The sequence below is a fragment of the Lampris incognitus genome, chromosome 8 (assembly GCF_029633865.1).
Source record: "Lampris incognitus isolate fLamInc1 chromosome 8, fLamInc1.hap2, whole genome shotgun sequence".
NCBI lineage: Eukaryota > Metazoa > Chordata > Actinopteri > Lampriformes > Lampridae > Lampris > Lampris incognitus.
Genome location: NC_079218.1, coordinates 43,903,339 through 43,919,479, shown reverse-complemented (window position 1 = coordinate 43,919,479; position 16,141 = coordinate 43,903,339). Strand labels below are relative to the sequence as shown.

The window sequence follows — 16,141 nt, the reverse complement described above, 5'->3', positions numbered from 1 at the left end:
GTATGCTGACTGGAGAATGCCTATGAAGGGCATTCTCCAGTGTGAAGGGAAATTCTCCTTCACATTCCTTTTCAAATTATACATCTTTTTTTTCCTTCTATATGTGCAAATAAAGAAAGCCAACCAAACGGGGGTCTTCAGGAGTAAACTTTATTTTCATGTTGCCACTCAGTCTAACAATTGTCTTTGTGGGCACAGGCAACTTGACAGTATTTTGGTCAACGTCTTTTAAAAAGCTTGAAAGATGAACGTGTTGACCATCCAAAAAGTCATCCGCCTTCAGATAGGAAAACGTCCCTTTTTGCCATCTGTAGAAATGGAGGGGAAAGCACATTAAGTCGTGAAATATTGCAGGCAAAGAAAAGCAATCCAAACAAATTCCTGAGTATGGCCATGTTCATCTCACAAGTTCAATCTCTGACTTGGGTACAACGCTGCTCTGCTTACAAGTTAGCAATCAATATATGCCAACAAGTGGACTTCTTACCACTCAAGTATAGTGGGAGTACTGGGGTAGGGGGTCGCATTTCTCCATGCCATCTGCACAACCTGTGGGAAAACAGGAAGAGTTCAGGGAAGCTTCTTTAAAGAGGTTAACGGTAGGCGTTACTGGCTTGTGTTCAGAAAACAAAGCATCAGCACTGGACAATCTGACGGTAATTCCAGCATTAGTTTAAGTTTCATCACAACACCAGCGGACAGCCGCCATTAAAACACATCTCAGCTCGAATTTACCTCAGCAGACAGTCCTCTTCAGTAGATGTCAAGCAGGATGAAGATGGAGCACATCTTTAAGGAAAACCAAAATACAAATACGTCAGAAAACGGCTTTTTACCTGAGCCTTATTTCAAGTTTTTACCATTTGCATATCAGTTATATTTTACTCACTGGCTTCATTTTGGAGCCTGAACACTAGAACGACCGGGATTTCACTCCTACCTAAAACGACCATGGGCAGTCAAAATGACGGCCGGTTTTTAAACTCTATATTCTGTCAAGATAAATACCCAACTGAGATATTAATGCACTGCATATGTTAGTATGTCTGTTAGGAAATGACTGACACCAAAATCAACATTCTAACAACTTCAACACTATTTTTCAAACAATTTAAAATGGCCGCTGTCCAACGCCTGTAAATACTGCACGCCTCGGTAGTAGTCATGGTGCGTCTGAAACGGCGTCTGTAACCAGACATGTTGGCAATAATCAAATTTAGACTGTTACTCTGCACTGGAGAACGGTAGTTTTTTTTTTTGAGGACCGAGCAGTGAACTTTGCAAGGGAAATGATGCAACCAACAGACGTAAATATTGACGTGACGCGCACGATCACGCACAAATTACATGTGGTCATTTTGACCGGTCATGGTCGTTTTAGGTAGAACTTATAGCAACCTTTTTTGTGTGCAATTGCTCTAAAACCCATTTTAATGCAAATATATGCAATTTTAAGAGCATTCAGGGAACAGCAGGTCTATATCTTTTTTTTTCTCTCACCAAGTTATTAAACTTTGAAAATCCAAAACGGTCATATGACCGTCTTTGGTCGTTCTAGTGTTAAACCTATCCTTTCAAAAACAATAATGTGTATGTACATACGCACATGCACATTATTGGTCCATCTATCCCTCAGTAACAAAGAGCTTGTTGGCAGGACCTCGCAAATATGTTGTGCTGGTTAAACAAGGCACAGATCGAGCACCAAGAGGGCACTTCATCGCCTTCATTGAACGCAAGTAGGTCTATAAACCCTGGGTCTAAGGTAAGAACAAATTTAAATGAATGTATATTTTATTAGTCATTGGATTGAAATAGTCTAGCTCAGGGGTTTTCAAAATGTGAGGCGCGCCTCCCCTGGGGGCACCAGAGAGCTTCAGGGGAGGCGCAGCGTCAGAAAGAAAAAAAAAACGTGAAGAAAAAGTAACTGTAAACGTCTAGCTAAATTTAGTTAACTTCAGCAATGTTTGGAGCAAAACGGATCGATTTTTTAGTAACATTACCTACAGTGAGGAAGGAGACAGCGTCTGGGGCAAGCAGAAAATGGAGGAAGTATGACCATGATTATTTAAAGTTTGGATTTTCATGGATTGGTCCTGATGACGCCCCACTGCCGCAGTGTACTGCTAGCGAACGACAGTGTGAGACCATGTAAACTCCGGTGTCATATTGATGTGAAACACCTAAGTTTGGTGACCAAGCCACGGGCGTTTTTTGATAGGAAGCTAAAGGAATTGCGGTCACAGGAAAGTCATTGACACATTTAGCATTGTAAATACCAAGGCAACCGAAGCATCATACCGAGTGGTGTTGTGCATAGCTAAGGCAGGTAAACCCCACTTTATAAAGATGTTTAAAAATGTTTAAAACGTTTAAAACAAAGATGTTTAAAAATGTTTGAAGAAGATGTTTAAAAAATAAAAGATCTTCAAAGATATATCATTTATTGTTGAACCCTGTTTTTATACCCGAGTGGAACATACATTATAGCAATAACAATAATAGCAATAATAATTGGGAGGGGGGGGCGCGCAGCTGTTTTTATGTTCTCTGAGGGGAGGCTCACTTTCCTACACTTTGAAAACCCCTGGTCTAGCTAGCTGTTTGCTATTAGCTAGTCAATTTTAGCCAGGCGCCCTGACTAATATTAATAGCGGATGGGTCATGAGTGGTGAAAAAAAAATACATCATTAATGAGGAAAATATTAATTACATTCTCTAAAATGTAAGCATAGCTGCGGCCTGCAGCGGGTTGTCCCCACCCACCACATTTGATACATCTTAAATTTTATAACACTACATTTTAAGAAGAAAACACTTTGGCAAACAAGTCTCAATCCACTTGAGCTGTTTTTGTATTCAGTATTAAAATACATGGTATTAAAGAAAATATAGTTTCAAACTCCTCAAACATAGTGGGCTTTAGTGTTTGCAGTAGCACTGGTTAAAGTCCTGCCAATTTCCCCATTGCGTATAGGTGAGCTTAACTTAAACCTCGTCTCCTCTGCAACTTACCAGGCTGTTAAGCGCCAGCTTTTCAAGTTATGCATTTCCAAACTCATCCTGAATACTGTGCCACCGGAGATATCCCAGTGGGTTACTCGACCTTAAGAAACAACGAAGAAAACAGTGCAAGTTTACCAACTCCATCCATTTCACTGGGGAACACAAGTGTTTGAGGGGATTTCTCATTTTCAGAAAACTAAAAGTCACCACTGAAAAATCTGCCGGTAATTCCAGCTATTTCAGTTTAGATTTCATCATAAAAAAAATTATTGAGATATGAGAAACTACACCGCTCACCTGCACACATCCTGCAGTTTACTTCATAACAGGGGCAAAGGTGACCCTAAAAATAATCAAAAGAGCAGCACGTTAAAAGGTTACAACCAAAGTGACATAAAATCAAAGTACAGCTTTGAAGACTCAGAAAAATGAATCATGAACATCGGCAGTTGTCGCATAAGACGGCACTTCCTATTCAACATTTTCATCACTGACAAAGCTCAATAAAAATGTGGGGTAAATAATGAATGATCTTACATGTCATGAAAGCACTGGGTTGCTTAGACTCATACTGGGTCAGTGGCCATCATAGGTTGCCTTTACCAAGAGAGATGGTCAAGTGAGCACTGTGGCACATTTCACTTCAGAGTACAGAGCATATCACTGTTCAACTAAAGATGTTCAGAAAACCAAAAATCACCACTGAGCAATCTGCCGGTAATTCCAGCTAATTCAGTTTAGGATTCATCATCACTATACTTGATGGATACAACTCTCAAGAACTTTGGGGGTTTAATTGAACATTTGACCCACCTTGATATCAAGTCACCCTCATATGCATGTTCATCCCTACAAGGGGGAAAACAATTCAAAGAATGTCAAGACAAGGTGTTAAAATCTGAGGCACAAAATCAAGTGCAGCACTGATGACTCAGAAAGTATGGGAAAAGTCGTCAGTTGTCGAATCAGACGGCACTTCCTATTCCAGGTTTTCATCTTTGACATAACCGTGTAAGCAACTGGGGCAACAGTATAGCTTCTGTCCCGTTTTCCCAACTCACTTTCTATGGAGACGACTTCCACCTCGTGGTCGAACCGTGCTTCCATTTGAAAGAAGAGTGGGCTTCCTCACAAAACGTTACGAGAGGGAAAGCCGCTCCATCCGATGAAGGATAGAACATTCCCAATAACACGGTCAGCTGACCAGTTAACTGCAAAAAGAAACAGATGTTAACGGAGAGGCTCCAGCATCCCCGCTGCCCCCACTGGGAGAAGCGGCTTGGATAATGGATGGGTGGAGGCAGTCACAGAAATTGGAAGTCGTCGTTGCCGAGAGAAGAAAACTGGGCGTACAGTTACATCTTAGCTGATATCGACCTCAAGCGTTTACTCTAATTAACCTGAATTAAAAGACAAAGAAACAGCTTATTTTAGCACCCCAACGCGTGAACTCCACGTGGTGGCTAACCGCATGCAAGGAGCTGTTAGCTAAGACCATAACTCACTAACAGCATTTGTAATAGCGTCATATCATAAACAAAACACTGTTTTACAGCAAAACTACCACATTAAAAGTAGTTATTGTGGAATATCAATATGTTGTACCTCGCAAAACCTGGGAACAGCCTCACCTAGCGCTTCTCCGCGAAGGAGGAAGTGGAAAGGCCGATATCGCGCGCAGGCCCGTATATAAACCCCAGCGTCGCAAGAATATGACGCAATGACTCGTTTGTATGACGTCGCCGATCTACAACGAATGGCCGCGCTATGATACATCTTTTTAATAAACCCTGAAATATCTGGGCGCAAGCTGAGAGATCTGCAAACATCATAAAAGAATATAACATGTTCAAGCACTTCGCTCACACTTTGGACCATGTTAGGAAACTTGGCGCAAATATGAGAGGAGGCAAACTCCACGCAGGTGGCGCTTTTATTTCGGATTTATGTTTTGATCGAGCGGCCACGGGGAGGCGTTATTCGACGTTTTATCGCCGCTTCGCGCAGTTTGACGAATATGTCACAAATTGGCTGACCAGCTGGCTTGCTCAGCTTGTCGCCATGAGCCATTTGATCTGGATTTGCTTCTGTAGTCTTCCCTCGCCGAGGGAAAGACTCCGTAAGGGCTGGATTATTTCTTGAAAGTTTCCTGTCAAATTTCCACTTCATATTGTTTTTTCCCCCCGAAGTGTCAGGTAAAGTTGTTCCGACTACATTTCGCTATTTTGATGACGTTCATTCAGAGGCTTTGAGTCGACTGCATCTTATCTTTCGTAGTCTGTCTTGTGTTGATCACAGAGAGCCGAATCAGTTCATCTGGACGTAACGTTTAATGGGGGGGGGGACGGTTCCCCACTCATCTAAGTGACCTCTTCAGTCTCAGCTGGATACCTGCAGCCAGCTGAGACTGAAGGAGTCACTTAGATGAGTGATGAAACCTTTCTCCCAATAAACGTTGTGAACTGATTCAGCTCTCTGAGATTTCCTCACCTGGATTGTTGAGCATGCATAGAGACGTTTAGTGTTGATGTTTCTCCTACTTGGACGGGACACTTTTTGCCCACCACACCTCTCTCGGCTGTGGACATTATTAATCCCTGGTCTATTTTATGTCACTTGCTAAGACATGAGAAGTGGCGCCGTCATGTGACTCGGCAAATGTTGTGCGTCAGTTGTCTCACCTATTAGACACATTACGCCTGCGCTTTCCAAGGTCGCTTATCAGAGACTGAATCTGACAGGAGGCTAGTCCCGCTAGATACAACAGTAAAACAAACATTTGAAAGGGGATGTGATTTGGTTTATCGGTTTGTGACATTATGTCCCCCTCTAGTCGGAAATCTTCACCATAACATTTCTTCTCTTTCAGGTCCAGAATTAACATTCGGTTGTCAGACCTGAACCGTTTATTTGGAGGTGTGGCAGTTTGCAGGTGTATAGTAGTGTACCCGTTCCTGTGCAACCTGAAACCCCGTTAAAGCCAGAAATATGCTGCCACCTGTGAAAAAAGATCGAGTCATTACTGAGCTCCCAAAGGTAGAGTGCACGCACGCACGCGCGCGCGGTTTGTGTAAAAATACCCAAAATTAACACTGATGGGAAGGTCGTGATTAGATTGATATATTATCTGCACCACTGCACCTTAGCACCTCTTATTTCGCCTGTATATAGTCAACCCTTGTGTATATATCTGAAGATTGTTGTGTTGTTATTCTATGTTAAGTACACTGAGGTACTCGTTATTTACCTGAGGTACTGAGGTAGTCTATGTTAAGCCACGAAACCGGTGTCAAATTCCATGTGCAAACCTACATGACCAATAAACACGATCCTGATTCTAAGGTTTACTGGTCACGTACAGTACAACTTCAATAAGCAGTGAAATTATTTTTATTAAACTCAAAAACTGCAACAAAAGAGAAATGACACAACAATGATAATAAAGTGAGAATGAAATGAAAAAGAAAATGCAATAAAATTAAAAAATATATATATTGGGGAGTATGCAGAACGTATATCCCAGTAAATCTACTCATATATTTTCGTAATGTGTGTGTGTGTGGTGTTTAGTGTGTGTGTGTGTGTGTGTGTGTGTGTGTGTGTGTGTGTGTGTGTGTGTGTGTGTGTGTTAGTTAGTGTAGACAGCGGGACCGAAAACTAAAGCATTTATGATCCTAATTCTTTTTGGAGGTGGTAGGTATTGTCTCAGAGAGTAAGGGAAAAGTCCCAGAAAATTAAAATTATGCATAAATATGCAAAATATGCATTTTTCTAAAAATGGCTAAAAAACCACTTTTCTCGGCATTTCAGATGATTCTGAGCATCTTTGATTTTTTCACCTATATAAAAAAAATGTTCTGGGACAGAAATATTTTGGCATTATGCAAAATATATGCATTTTTGCAAAAATGCACTTATGATCCTAATTTTTTGGAGGTGGTAGGTATTGTTCCAGAGAGGACCAGAAAAATAGCAGAAAATTAAAATATAATTATGCATAATTATGCAAAATTGCATTTTCTAAAAATTTGCTAAAAACCGCTTTTCTTGGCATTTCAGATGAGTCTGAGCATTTGGGGGGAGGGAGTTGGAGTGGGGGGGGTTTAGGGGCAGGGGGAAGGCGGTTAGCTGTCAGGATGAAGAGGAGGGAGATTTAGACGGGTGGAGAACCAAACCGCTACTTTGTAGCGGGGTTCTTCTAGTATATATATATAATGTGCAGTTACAACACAATACACGCACACGTACAGGTGTGCATGTAGACAGAGTAAAGTGTGAAGTGATCACTGTCCACAAGTCACTTTGTTATAACTAAAATGTTATAACAGTTCAAATACCCGCTGTACATAGGGTGATACAGTCCATACCCCTGGCGAGACTTTTACCCCACCCAAAAGCCCCGTATCATGGTATTTTTCAATTTTGTTGTCGTTTCTTTCCCCTCAGTGCCTGACAGTCCCCCTGTTTCTCTTTCCAGTGTTTCAGCCCGTACGCCGCACTACACACGAATGATGGCTTCCATCCGGAGGTGAAGGCGGTCTGCCAAGCGCACAAAACTGGCACAGTGGAGTAAGAGACCCCCCCCCCCACCAGCACACATCTACAATACTCTGTTCCTCTGTGTCACACACACACACACACACACACACACACACACACACACACACACTATAGCTGTTCAGTCCAGTGTTTATTCAAACGCTAGACTTTTTGTTCCCAGCCTCAACATTGCCAAGGTGATCGTGGTGGGTGATGTTGCAGTTGGGAAGACATGTCTGATCAGTAGGTAAGTAGACCATTGTGATTTATAGATTCTGTTTGTTTTTTAAAAAAAATGTTTTTTTATTGTTTTGTCGTTGGACTTGATCTACAAACTCGGACTCTATTCTATCTACTCTCTATCAAGTCCAAATAGATTTAATCTTTTAATAACTGCCCAGCCATCCATCCTACCATGACCAAATGCCTTGATGGTTAGCTGGACATTGATGGGTTGAGCATTCAGACTTGGACCATGTTATAATGAGTGCAGTACAGCAGGTGCACCTGTCCACTGAACGTATTGCGCAATTAACTGTTGTCTACAAGGCTGGATTACAGACCAGGCATGCTGGGCGAGTGCCCCGGGGCCCCGGACCACAAGGGGCCCCAAAAAGTGAGGGGTATCGTGTTCGCGTATAGTAGGGATCCCTAATTATACCCTACAAGGGACGTTTGTTCCAACCCTGCATCGCGATGCAGGGCCCAAGCTAGTCTCTGTTGATGTGGGGCCCCAAGCCACAGTCTCTACTGATGCAGGGCCCCAAGCTACAAAGTCTCAATTGATGCGGGGGCCCCAAGTTACAGTGACAGTCTCTACTGATGTAGAGCCCAGAGATACAAAGTCTCTATTGATGCAGGGCCCCAAGCTACAGTCTCTACTGATGCAGGGCCCCAAGCTACAAAGTCTCTATTGATGCGGGGCCCCCAAGCTACAGTTCCTATTGATGCGGGGTCCAAGCTACCAAGTCTCTATTGATGTGGAGCACCAAGCTACAGTCTCTACTGATGCAGGACCCCAAGCTACAAAGTCTCTATTGATACGGGGGCACCAAGCTACAGTCTCATACAGACAGTATGTTTACATTGTAGCAATTAAGAGGGCAACATGTGCCTCGTGTTTACATTGTAGCGTTGAGAGTGCAACAAAGTCTGACATAGCGCAAACTCGATGCTTATGATCAAATTCATTGTGTTATAGTATAGTGCTAGCTAGAATGCCCATACTGAAAAATAATAAAACAGATAATTAGACCGCTACGCCACCGCGGACGTGAGTTTTAAACAATTTAAACCTCAGAGACATGGTCAGACTTGAATAGCAAAATTGTAAAAGTGAAAATATTACCTGAAAAACAAAACGGGAAACACATACTGTTAATCTAGTGTAACCGGTTAAATTCTTGCCCGGTGCGGGATTCGATACGGGGTGTATTGCACCACAAGGCGACATCACTAACCGCTCGGCTAAAGGGTCAGACCCGTTAGCTAGGGGCTAATGTGTCTTATTACTAGTTTACACTAGTAAACGTAACAAGGCCTATAAAACGTGAAATGTAAGAACTGAAAATAAAGATTGAAACAGTCCCAAACTTAATGTGGAGACTAAGCCCGCACTTAAAGCCCCTGAGGGGTTGCTAGACAGGCACCTAACTGGCGCGTTTGTAGCCACTTCGCGTTCCGTGTGTCTATGGACTAGTGTTCAGGCTTGTTGAAGTTGAAACAATGTATTCATTATTATTATTCATCACAAACAGTCCAATATTCCAAACTCACACTTGTGTCGTTAGCCAGCCTGGCGTGGCCTGCAGCGGCGAAGCGGTCAAAAAACGGTGTGCTGCCCTCCGTCAAGCAACACCGGTCACCTGACTGAACGTTCCCACCTATATTGCCGCGAGCCCATAGCAATTAGAGTGACACGTGTGGACCGATTAAGTGCTTACGAGATGAGACCAAATGGCTCCTACACTTAACTTAAAAACTAACAGAACGGGTTTAAACTCTATATTCTGTCACGATAAAATACCCAGTTGAGATATTAATGCGTTGCATATGTCTGTTAAGAAACGACTGACACAAAAATTAACGTTTTAACAACTTCTAATACTATTTTTCAAAGAATTTAAAATGGCCGCCGCCCAACGCCTGTAAATACTGCAGCGCGTCGGTGGTAGTCATGGTAACGGCGTCTGTATCCAGACATGTTGGAAATAATCAAAAATCAGGTTTCTGCGCACTGGAGGACGCTCGTGTGTCTCTAGGACAGCGCAGTGAACTTCGCGAAGGAAATGACGCAACCAGCGCGCGTCACAAATAGTGACGGGAGTGCACGATGACGCGGCAAGTTACACGCCGTCCTTTTGACCGCCTGTGGTCGTTTTAGGTAGATCTTATTCTTTTTTGTAGAATTGAATTAAAACACATGTTAATGCAAATATATACACTTTTAGGAGCATTCAGGGAGCGGCAGGTCTGCACCCCCCCCCCCCAAAGTTATCAAACTTTGAAAATCCAAACTGCCAAATTGTAGGCCTTGGTCCCTTTATCCAGCTTCATCAACAACTTTTGCTTCTGTTAAGTGCAACTTTTAGATAAAGTAGTAATATAACAGAAAATAGTAGGCTTAAATGAAAGTGATGGCTTATGCTAATGCCCCAAAACGTATTAATCTTTGAAAACTACTAACAAATTGCATCCACACACACACAGTTAACTGCAGTTAACTAAGTTACCAGTATTAAGTTAGTCACACCTTTTTGAAATGAACGGCCCACCCCTCCTGCGGTTAAACCATCCCTGCTTTACAATTCAGTTCAGTCTGACAATAATGGCTGACCATCTGTGGGTGCCTCATGCAGACCTCCTGGTTGAAACCATGTTGAGACGAGAAAACTGAAGTCCGTTTCTCACACAGTCAGACTCACAATAGGGTCTCTAAAAAGACAGGAACACAACTCTGCACATATATATATATATATATATATATATATATATATATATATATATATATATATTTATGCATGTATATATATTGTCTGTAAATGTATGCCAGTGTTTGTGTGTGTGTCTCGGGTTCCTTCGAGGTTCTGCAAAGATGCATTTGAGAAAAACTACAAGGCAACCATTGGGGTGGATTTTGAGATGGAGCGCTTTGAGGTCCTTGGAGTCCCGTTCAGTTTACAGCTGTGAGTACCCTCAGACCTCACACTCGCTTACTCTCCACACCTACTACCATTCAAAAATTCATTCGCTAACCTTTTCCAGGAGATGGGCTTTACTTGCGTTTCTCAAGGGCTAGAACCCATTATGACAAAATGATCAAATCATTTGATTGGGCATCTGGGTACGTAGCGGTCTATTCCGTTACCCACCAACACAGGTTCGAATCCCCGTGTTACCTCTGGCTTGGTCGGGCATCCCTACAGACACAGCTGGCCGTGTCTGCGGGTGGGAAGCCGGACGTGGGTATGTGTCCTGGTCGCTGTACTAGTGCCTCCTCTGGTGGGTTGGGGTGCCTGTTTGGAGGGGGGGGGGATAGCGTGATCCTCCCATGTGCTACGTCCCCCCGGTGAAACTCCTCACTGTCAGGTGAAAAGAAGCGGCTGGTGACTCCACATGTATCGGGGGAGGCATGTGGTGGTCTGCAGGCCTCCCCGGATCGGCAGAGTGGGTGGAGCAGCGACCGGGACGGCTCGGAAGAGTGGGGTAATTGGCCAGATACAGTTGGGGAGAAAAAAAAAGAAAGGGGGGGGGGGTCCAAAAAAGAAAAAAAATCCCTCATGATTGCATTTTTCACCATAATTAAGATGAAGTACTATTGGAGATTTTCACAATAATTGTTGTCATGCTTGCTTTTTGGATTGCCCTCTGTTCCCTTTCTTTCTTCTGCAGATCAGTTATGGATGACATGACACACCCTAAAGTTTTACTTCTTTCTTCCTTTCATTCTGCACATTCTCCATTAGGATCACGTTTTATTTCATCTCATCTCATCTCACCAATTCGTTTTAGGTGGGACACGGCAGGCCAGGAGCGGTTCAAATGCATCGCCTCTACATATTACAGAGGAGCACAAGGTAGATTTCCTTACATCTCCATTTCAGTACAGAAGACTGGGCTAATGTTATCTCCCTGAAGGCGGGAAAAGTACACGATTGCGCACAAGCACAAAGTCGAGATTTTGAATTTTCATCCATGATTTATAGTTGTGTTCGTCCATTTCCTAGCCATCATCGTGGTGTTTGACCTGAGCAGCGCTGAGTCCCTCACACATGCCAGGTAAGAAATGTAATGTAATCAGACTAGCCACTATATTACAGACTGAAATGCTATGGATGTCAACTTTCTCTCTCTCTCTCTCTCTCTCTCTCTGTTTGAAGGCAGTGGCTGGAGGATGCCATGAAAGAGAATGACCCGTCCAGTGTGTTACTGTTCCTTGTTGGAACCAAGAGGGACCTCAGTGTGGGTGACGATTTAAGTGAAATAATTACAGCAGTAATTATCAGCCAGAGTCATCTCATGAGCTGTGGCTTGTCCCTCATATGTCCGTTCTAACGTCCACACCGTCTCCCATCTCACATCCTCCTCCTCAGTCTCCTGACCAGCTGGCGCACACAGAGTGGGAAGCCATCAGACTGTCTGAGGAGATCAGGGCCGAATACTGGGCTGTTTCTGCCAAGTCAGGTCAGTCTCTCTCTCTCTCTCTCTCTCTCTCTCTCTCTCTCTCTCTCTCTCTCTCTCTCTCTCTCTCTCTCACACACACACACACACACACACACAAGACACATACATTTGCTGAACATTCATGGTCAGTTATCTGCTCCTTTACTCCGCTGCCCTTCTTTTGGCCTCTTTTTCCACTTTTGCGTTTATGTTCGTTCCTTGGCCAGGTCACGGTATCAGGGACTTCTTTTTCCGTGTGGCCTCTCTCACCTTTGAGGCTAACATTCTGGCGGAGCTCGAGAAAACCGGCTCGAAGCAAGTCAGTGACATCATCAGTGAGTCAACACCCCCCCACCCCCCACCCCACCACTGAAAAATGTCCCATTAACCATGTGATGCACGGGTCGCATCAGATTTCCAGTATTTCATTAACTTGTTTGGTCATCCCGTTAAACTCAGTTTCTCTGTGTTTGATGAAAACGGCAACAGTTGCCTTTGTTTATCGCGCTTGTCTGTTTGTTTGATGCCAAAAATGGGAACCTGTGATAATTTTGTCCATATTTGCTCTGACGCAGGGCTCACTGAGAGCATAGAGGAGAAGCAGAAACCGGCGAAGAAGAAAAACAACTGTTGTTGACGGGAGGGGACGGGCTGGGTGGATGTGGGGTTGTCTCGTCGAGCACAGTGAACTGACAGCTTGGCCAGAACACACCGAGAGGAGAACCAAACCGACTCCACAAAGTGCACCCAAACACAGTGACGGGCTGTTAACACTAGGGTTGTTTTTGTGCTTGTTTTATAGGGGGTGCTGCATAACGAAGAGCTAATAATGAAGAAACAAGGAAGAAATGGTCTAATGATGACGTTACACCTAGTCTAATTTTTCATTCCCATTAAAGAAACCCAATGCTGACCCCAAGAACACAACGAAAAGAGCAGTAATAATAAATACACACGCTATTTATCATTGCTGCTCTTTTTTGGGTCATTTTATTGCTGTTGCTGCGGCGGTGCTGAGGAGCCGAGACACGATACTTGCACCCCCCGGTGCTTGTCTAATGACACGTCACAAATGAAGGATCTGGAAATCTGGAAAAAGGACCGATCAGCGCCGCCAAAACCAGAGGCCTTCGTCGGCTCCACCGAGCGACCCCGGGGCCATGGCTCGGCTTAAGCGAGTTAGCCTCCTCTGTGGGAGCGCTTGTTCTGCGGGTCAGGCGGTGCCTTGAGCTATGTTGGTCCACCGACAATGCGTCCGACCGGGATTCTTGCGGGGGGGGGGGCGGGGGGGCGCTCAATATTTCGGTTTTTGGCGCACTGGCAGGAAACCGCTAATAAGCTTCGCCTGATACTGTCCAGCACGTGCCTGTTTCTAATGACTTTTCCCCTCCGTGGATGTCGGCAAACAGCCCTAATAACACCCCCTCCCTCCCTCTCTCGTCCGGTTTATATCTTCCTGCGTCTCCCTGTCATGTGTCTCCGCCGTTAATATGATGCGTACGCCAGCTCCCATGACCGCTCTCCCGCCCCCGCCCCCGCCCCCCCCGCGTCTCTCCGGGGACGACATCGAGATTCTCACCGTCTTCAAAATGGAGGGATTGTTCAGCGGGACCAGACTGAGCCGCATCTGCAATGTATGGCCGATTGATTTACTCCCCCCCCCCCTCCCGAGTGAGGAGGAGGCACATTCTTGTCCGGTGCCCTCTTCTGGTTGTCCATTGTGCGCTTTATAGTTTTAACTTTGTTTTGATAAAACAAAACAAAAAACCCCAGTAAAACAATCAAGGCTTGTCGTAAAGATACTTTTACTGAGCTTGAACGTTATGGTTTACGGTGCAGAGTTCTGTAAAATATGATTAAATTAGTGGAAATCTTTTGTGTGTCGTCATGAACCTTATTAGGATGAATGAGGGAACAGTTCTCCACTTTCTGTGCCAAGCTCATCCTGCTTTAAACACACACACACACACACACACACACACACACACACACACACACCCTAATTTATATGGCACTTGGGTAGAAGCTCTTCGAAAGTCTGCAAGTACGCGTCTTGAAAGACCTATAGCGCCCCCAGAGGGCAGCAGGGTGAAAAGGCGGTTACCCCGGGTGAGACGAGTCCTTGATTACGTAACGAACTATCTAACCTAAACAAACCATCCAACCCAGATGGATCGTCTGAACGGAACTATTTCTAACCGAGGCGAAAGAGCTCAGAAAGGGGGAGAGCGATTTATCCCTCCCTTGTTGTTACCTGCAGGATTATTCGTTGGTTGAATGACTATGGGGGGCGGCACGGTGGCGCAGTGGGTAGCGCGGTCGCCTCACAGCAAGGAGGTCCTGGGTTCGAGCCCCGGGGTAGTCCAACCTTGGGGGTCGTCCTCTGTGTGGAGTTTGCATGTTCTCCCCGTGTCTGCGTGGGTTTCCTCCGGATGCCCCGGTTTCCTCCCACAGTCCAAAGACACGTAGGTCAAGTGAATTTGCCATACCAAATAGTCTGTGTGTGTGTGTGTGGGGTGGTGGTCGTCTAGCGCAACCCGGTATCACGCCAACGAGTGTAATACACCTGCTGGTCCAGCTTGTCAGTGTCACGGTTTGCCTCGCTCAGGCGTGAAAAGTACACGCGTGTATGAAGGTGCAGCGCCAGCAGGGGGCGATGATTAAGAGGTGAAGGCAGGTTAGGGCTACGGTTAGGCTTGGGATTTTGAAAAATGCTGTATGCTTCTTTTCCTCCGTGGGGAGTTGCTGGCAGTTACTCATCGCCCCCTGCTGGCAATACACCGTCATACACGCGTGTACTTTTCACGCCTGAGCGAGGCAAACTGTGACACTGACACGCTGGTCCAGGGTGTCTCCCCGCCTGCCGCCCAATGACTGCTGGCATAGGCTCCAGCATCCCCGCGACCCTGTGAGCAGGATAAGCGGTTGGGATAATGGATGGATGGATGGATGGATGGATGGATGGATGGATGGGTCTCAGGATGCCCATGTCTACGTCCCCGAGGAACACAAACAAGACCGTGGTGTTCAATATGAAGACTTTTATTAAAGGGATCACAGGTAGAAAAGGTCGTCAGCAGTGTAACCCCACCTCTCCTAACGACTGCCGCCAACAACCCATCACAGGATTCACCGTCTACATCCCATAGACGTGAAACATTAAAAGATTCAAAAACTCTTAATTATGAAAAAATATGTAAATTACTAAACCCTGTGGTACTTTGCTCCCTGCTAAATAAGCACACCATTGTATTGCAGTGCCATTGTTCTGAGTCGTGTCAGAGGCAAATCAGAAACGTCACAGCTGAAAACACGACCCGGAATTAACAACAGTCGCAGCGCCGCCATAGACAAACGGTCACAGCGCATACCACACGGCCACGTGGCCGCAACTGCAGCCGGTTCGAGTCCGGCAGGCGACCTTTGTTGCATGTCACCCCCCCCACTCTCTCTCCCACATTTCCTGTCCGACTACACCGTCTCTGTTTGACAAAGGTAAAAACGATCTTAAAAGAAAAGAAAAGAATGCGTGGCGGCCTCGAGGCATGCCGCATGGAGGACAGAGCACAATCAAGACCTTCTCAGCCGCATGACGTCATTCGGATCAACACCGTTTGCCTGCATGAATATTCTGCAAGAGCCACGACTGTAGGCCGGGTGGACTGGGACCTGGTGTTCATAACATGCTGTGTAAATAGTTTACAATATGAAAAACAGCGTCAACGCACTTCACGGAATTTATCGTCTTTTTTCCCATTTCATCTTTTCGAAGGGCGGCTGCAAAAAAAAAAAATACTTTTTTTGAAAAGCACAGCTATCGTCTCCATGTCCAGACTGAAAACCAGTTCCCTAGTTTGAATCTCACAGCCACACAGAGCTTGGTCTTGGGGGGGGGGGGGATTTGGGAGCCAAAATACAGCAAATGGTATGCTTT

General features: G+C 44.9%; 1 protein-coding gene, 1 long non-coding RNA gene and 5 other non-coding genes across 8 annotated transcripts; 1 reads left to right on the top strand and 6 right to left on the bottom strand.

Annotated features, from left to right (window-relative positions):
* Positions 1-135: 135 nt before the first annotated feature.
* LOC130117103 (uncharacterized) lies at positions 136-4,692 on the bottom strand. Of its 2 annotated transcripts, none has more exons than XR_008810620.1 (9): positions 4,638-4,692; positions 4,068-4,217; positions 3,820-3,855; positions 3,544-3,603; positions 3,304-3,349; positions 3,016-3,106; positions 736-789; positions 488-549; positions 136-308 (listed from the first exon to the last, which is right to left on the bottom strand). It is a non-coding gene; the product is annotated as an uncharacterized LOC130117103 (long non-coding RNA). The 2 variants fall into 2 exon arrangements; XR_008810619.1 differs by having other exon boundaries at positions 4,612-4,683.
* Positions 619-689, bottom strand: LOC130117388 (small nucleolar RNA SNORD65). Its single transcript, XR_008810669.1, has one exon. It is a non-coding gene; the product is annotated as a small nucleolar RNA SNORD65 (small nucleolar RNA).
* On the bottom strand, positions 3,193-3,266 carry LOC130117386 (small nucleolar RNA SNORD65). Its single transcript, XR_008810667.1, has one exon. It is a non-coding gene; the product is annotated as a small nucleolar RNA SNORD65 (small nucleolar RNA).
* LOC130117382 (small nucleolar RNA SNORD49) lies at positions 3,425-3,501 on the bottom strand. Its single transcript, XR_008810663.1, has one exon. It is a non-coding gene; the product is annotated as a small nucleolar RNA SNORD49 (small nucleolar RNA).
* Positions 3,686-3,759, bottom strand: LOC130117387 (small nucleolar RNA SNORD65). Its single transcript, XR_008810668.1, has one exon. It is a non-coding gene; the product is annotated as a small nucleolar RNA SNORD65 (small nucleolar RNA).
* LOC130117381 (small nucleolar RNA SNORD49) lies at positions 3,936-4,009 on the bottom strand. Its single transcript, XR_008810662.1, has one exon. It is a non-coding gene; the product is annotated as a small nucleolar RNA SNORD49 (small nucleolar RNA).
* A 1,222-nt stretch (positions 4,693-5,914) lies between the features above and the next one.
* Positions 5,915-13,022, top strand: rab34b (RAB34, member RAS oncogene family b). The gene is made up of 10 exons (XM_056285059.1): positions 5,915-6,042; positions 7,484-7,575; positions 7,727-7,792; positions 10,629-10,730; positions 11,557-11,621; positions 11,772-11,823; positions 11,925-12,006; positions 12,138-12,228; positions 12,435-12,542; positions 12,783-13,022. The coding sequence occupies exons 1-10, from the start codon at positions 5,995-5,997 to the stop codon at positions 12,842-12,844; spliced, it is 768 nt and encodes a 255-aa protein (XP_056141034.1). The 5' UTR covers positions 5,915-5,994; the 3' UTR covers positions 12,845-13,022.
* The last annotated feature ends 3,119 nt before the right edge of the window (positions 13,023-16,141 follow it).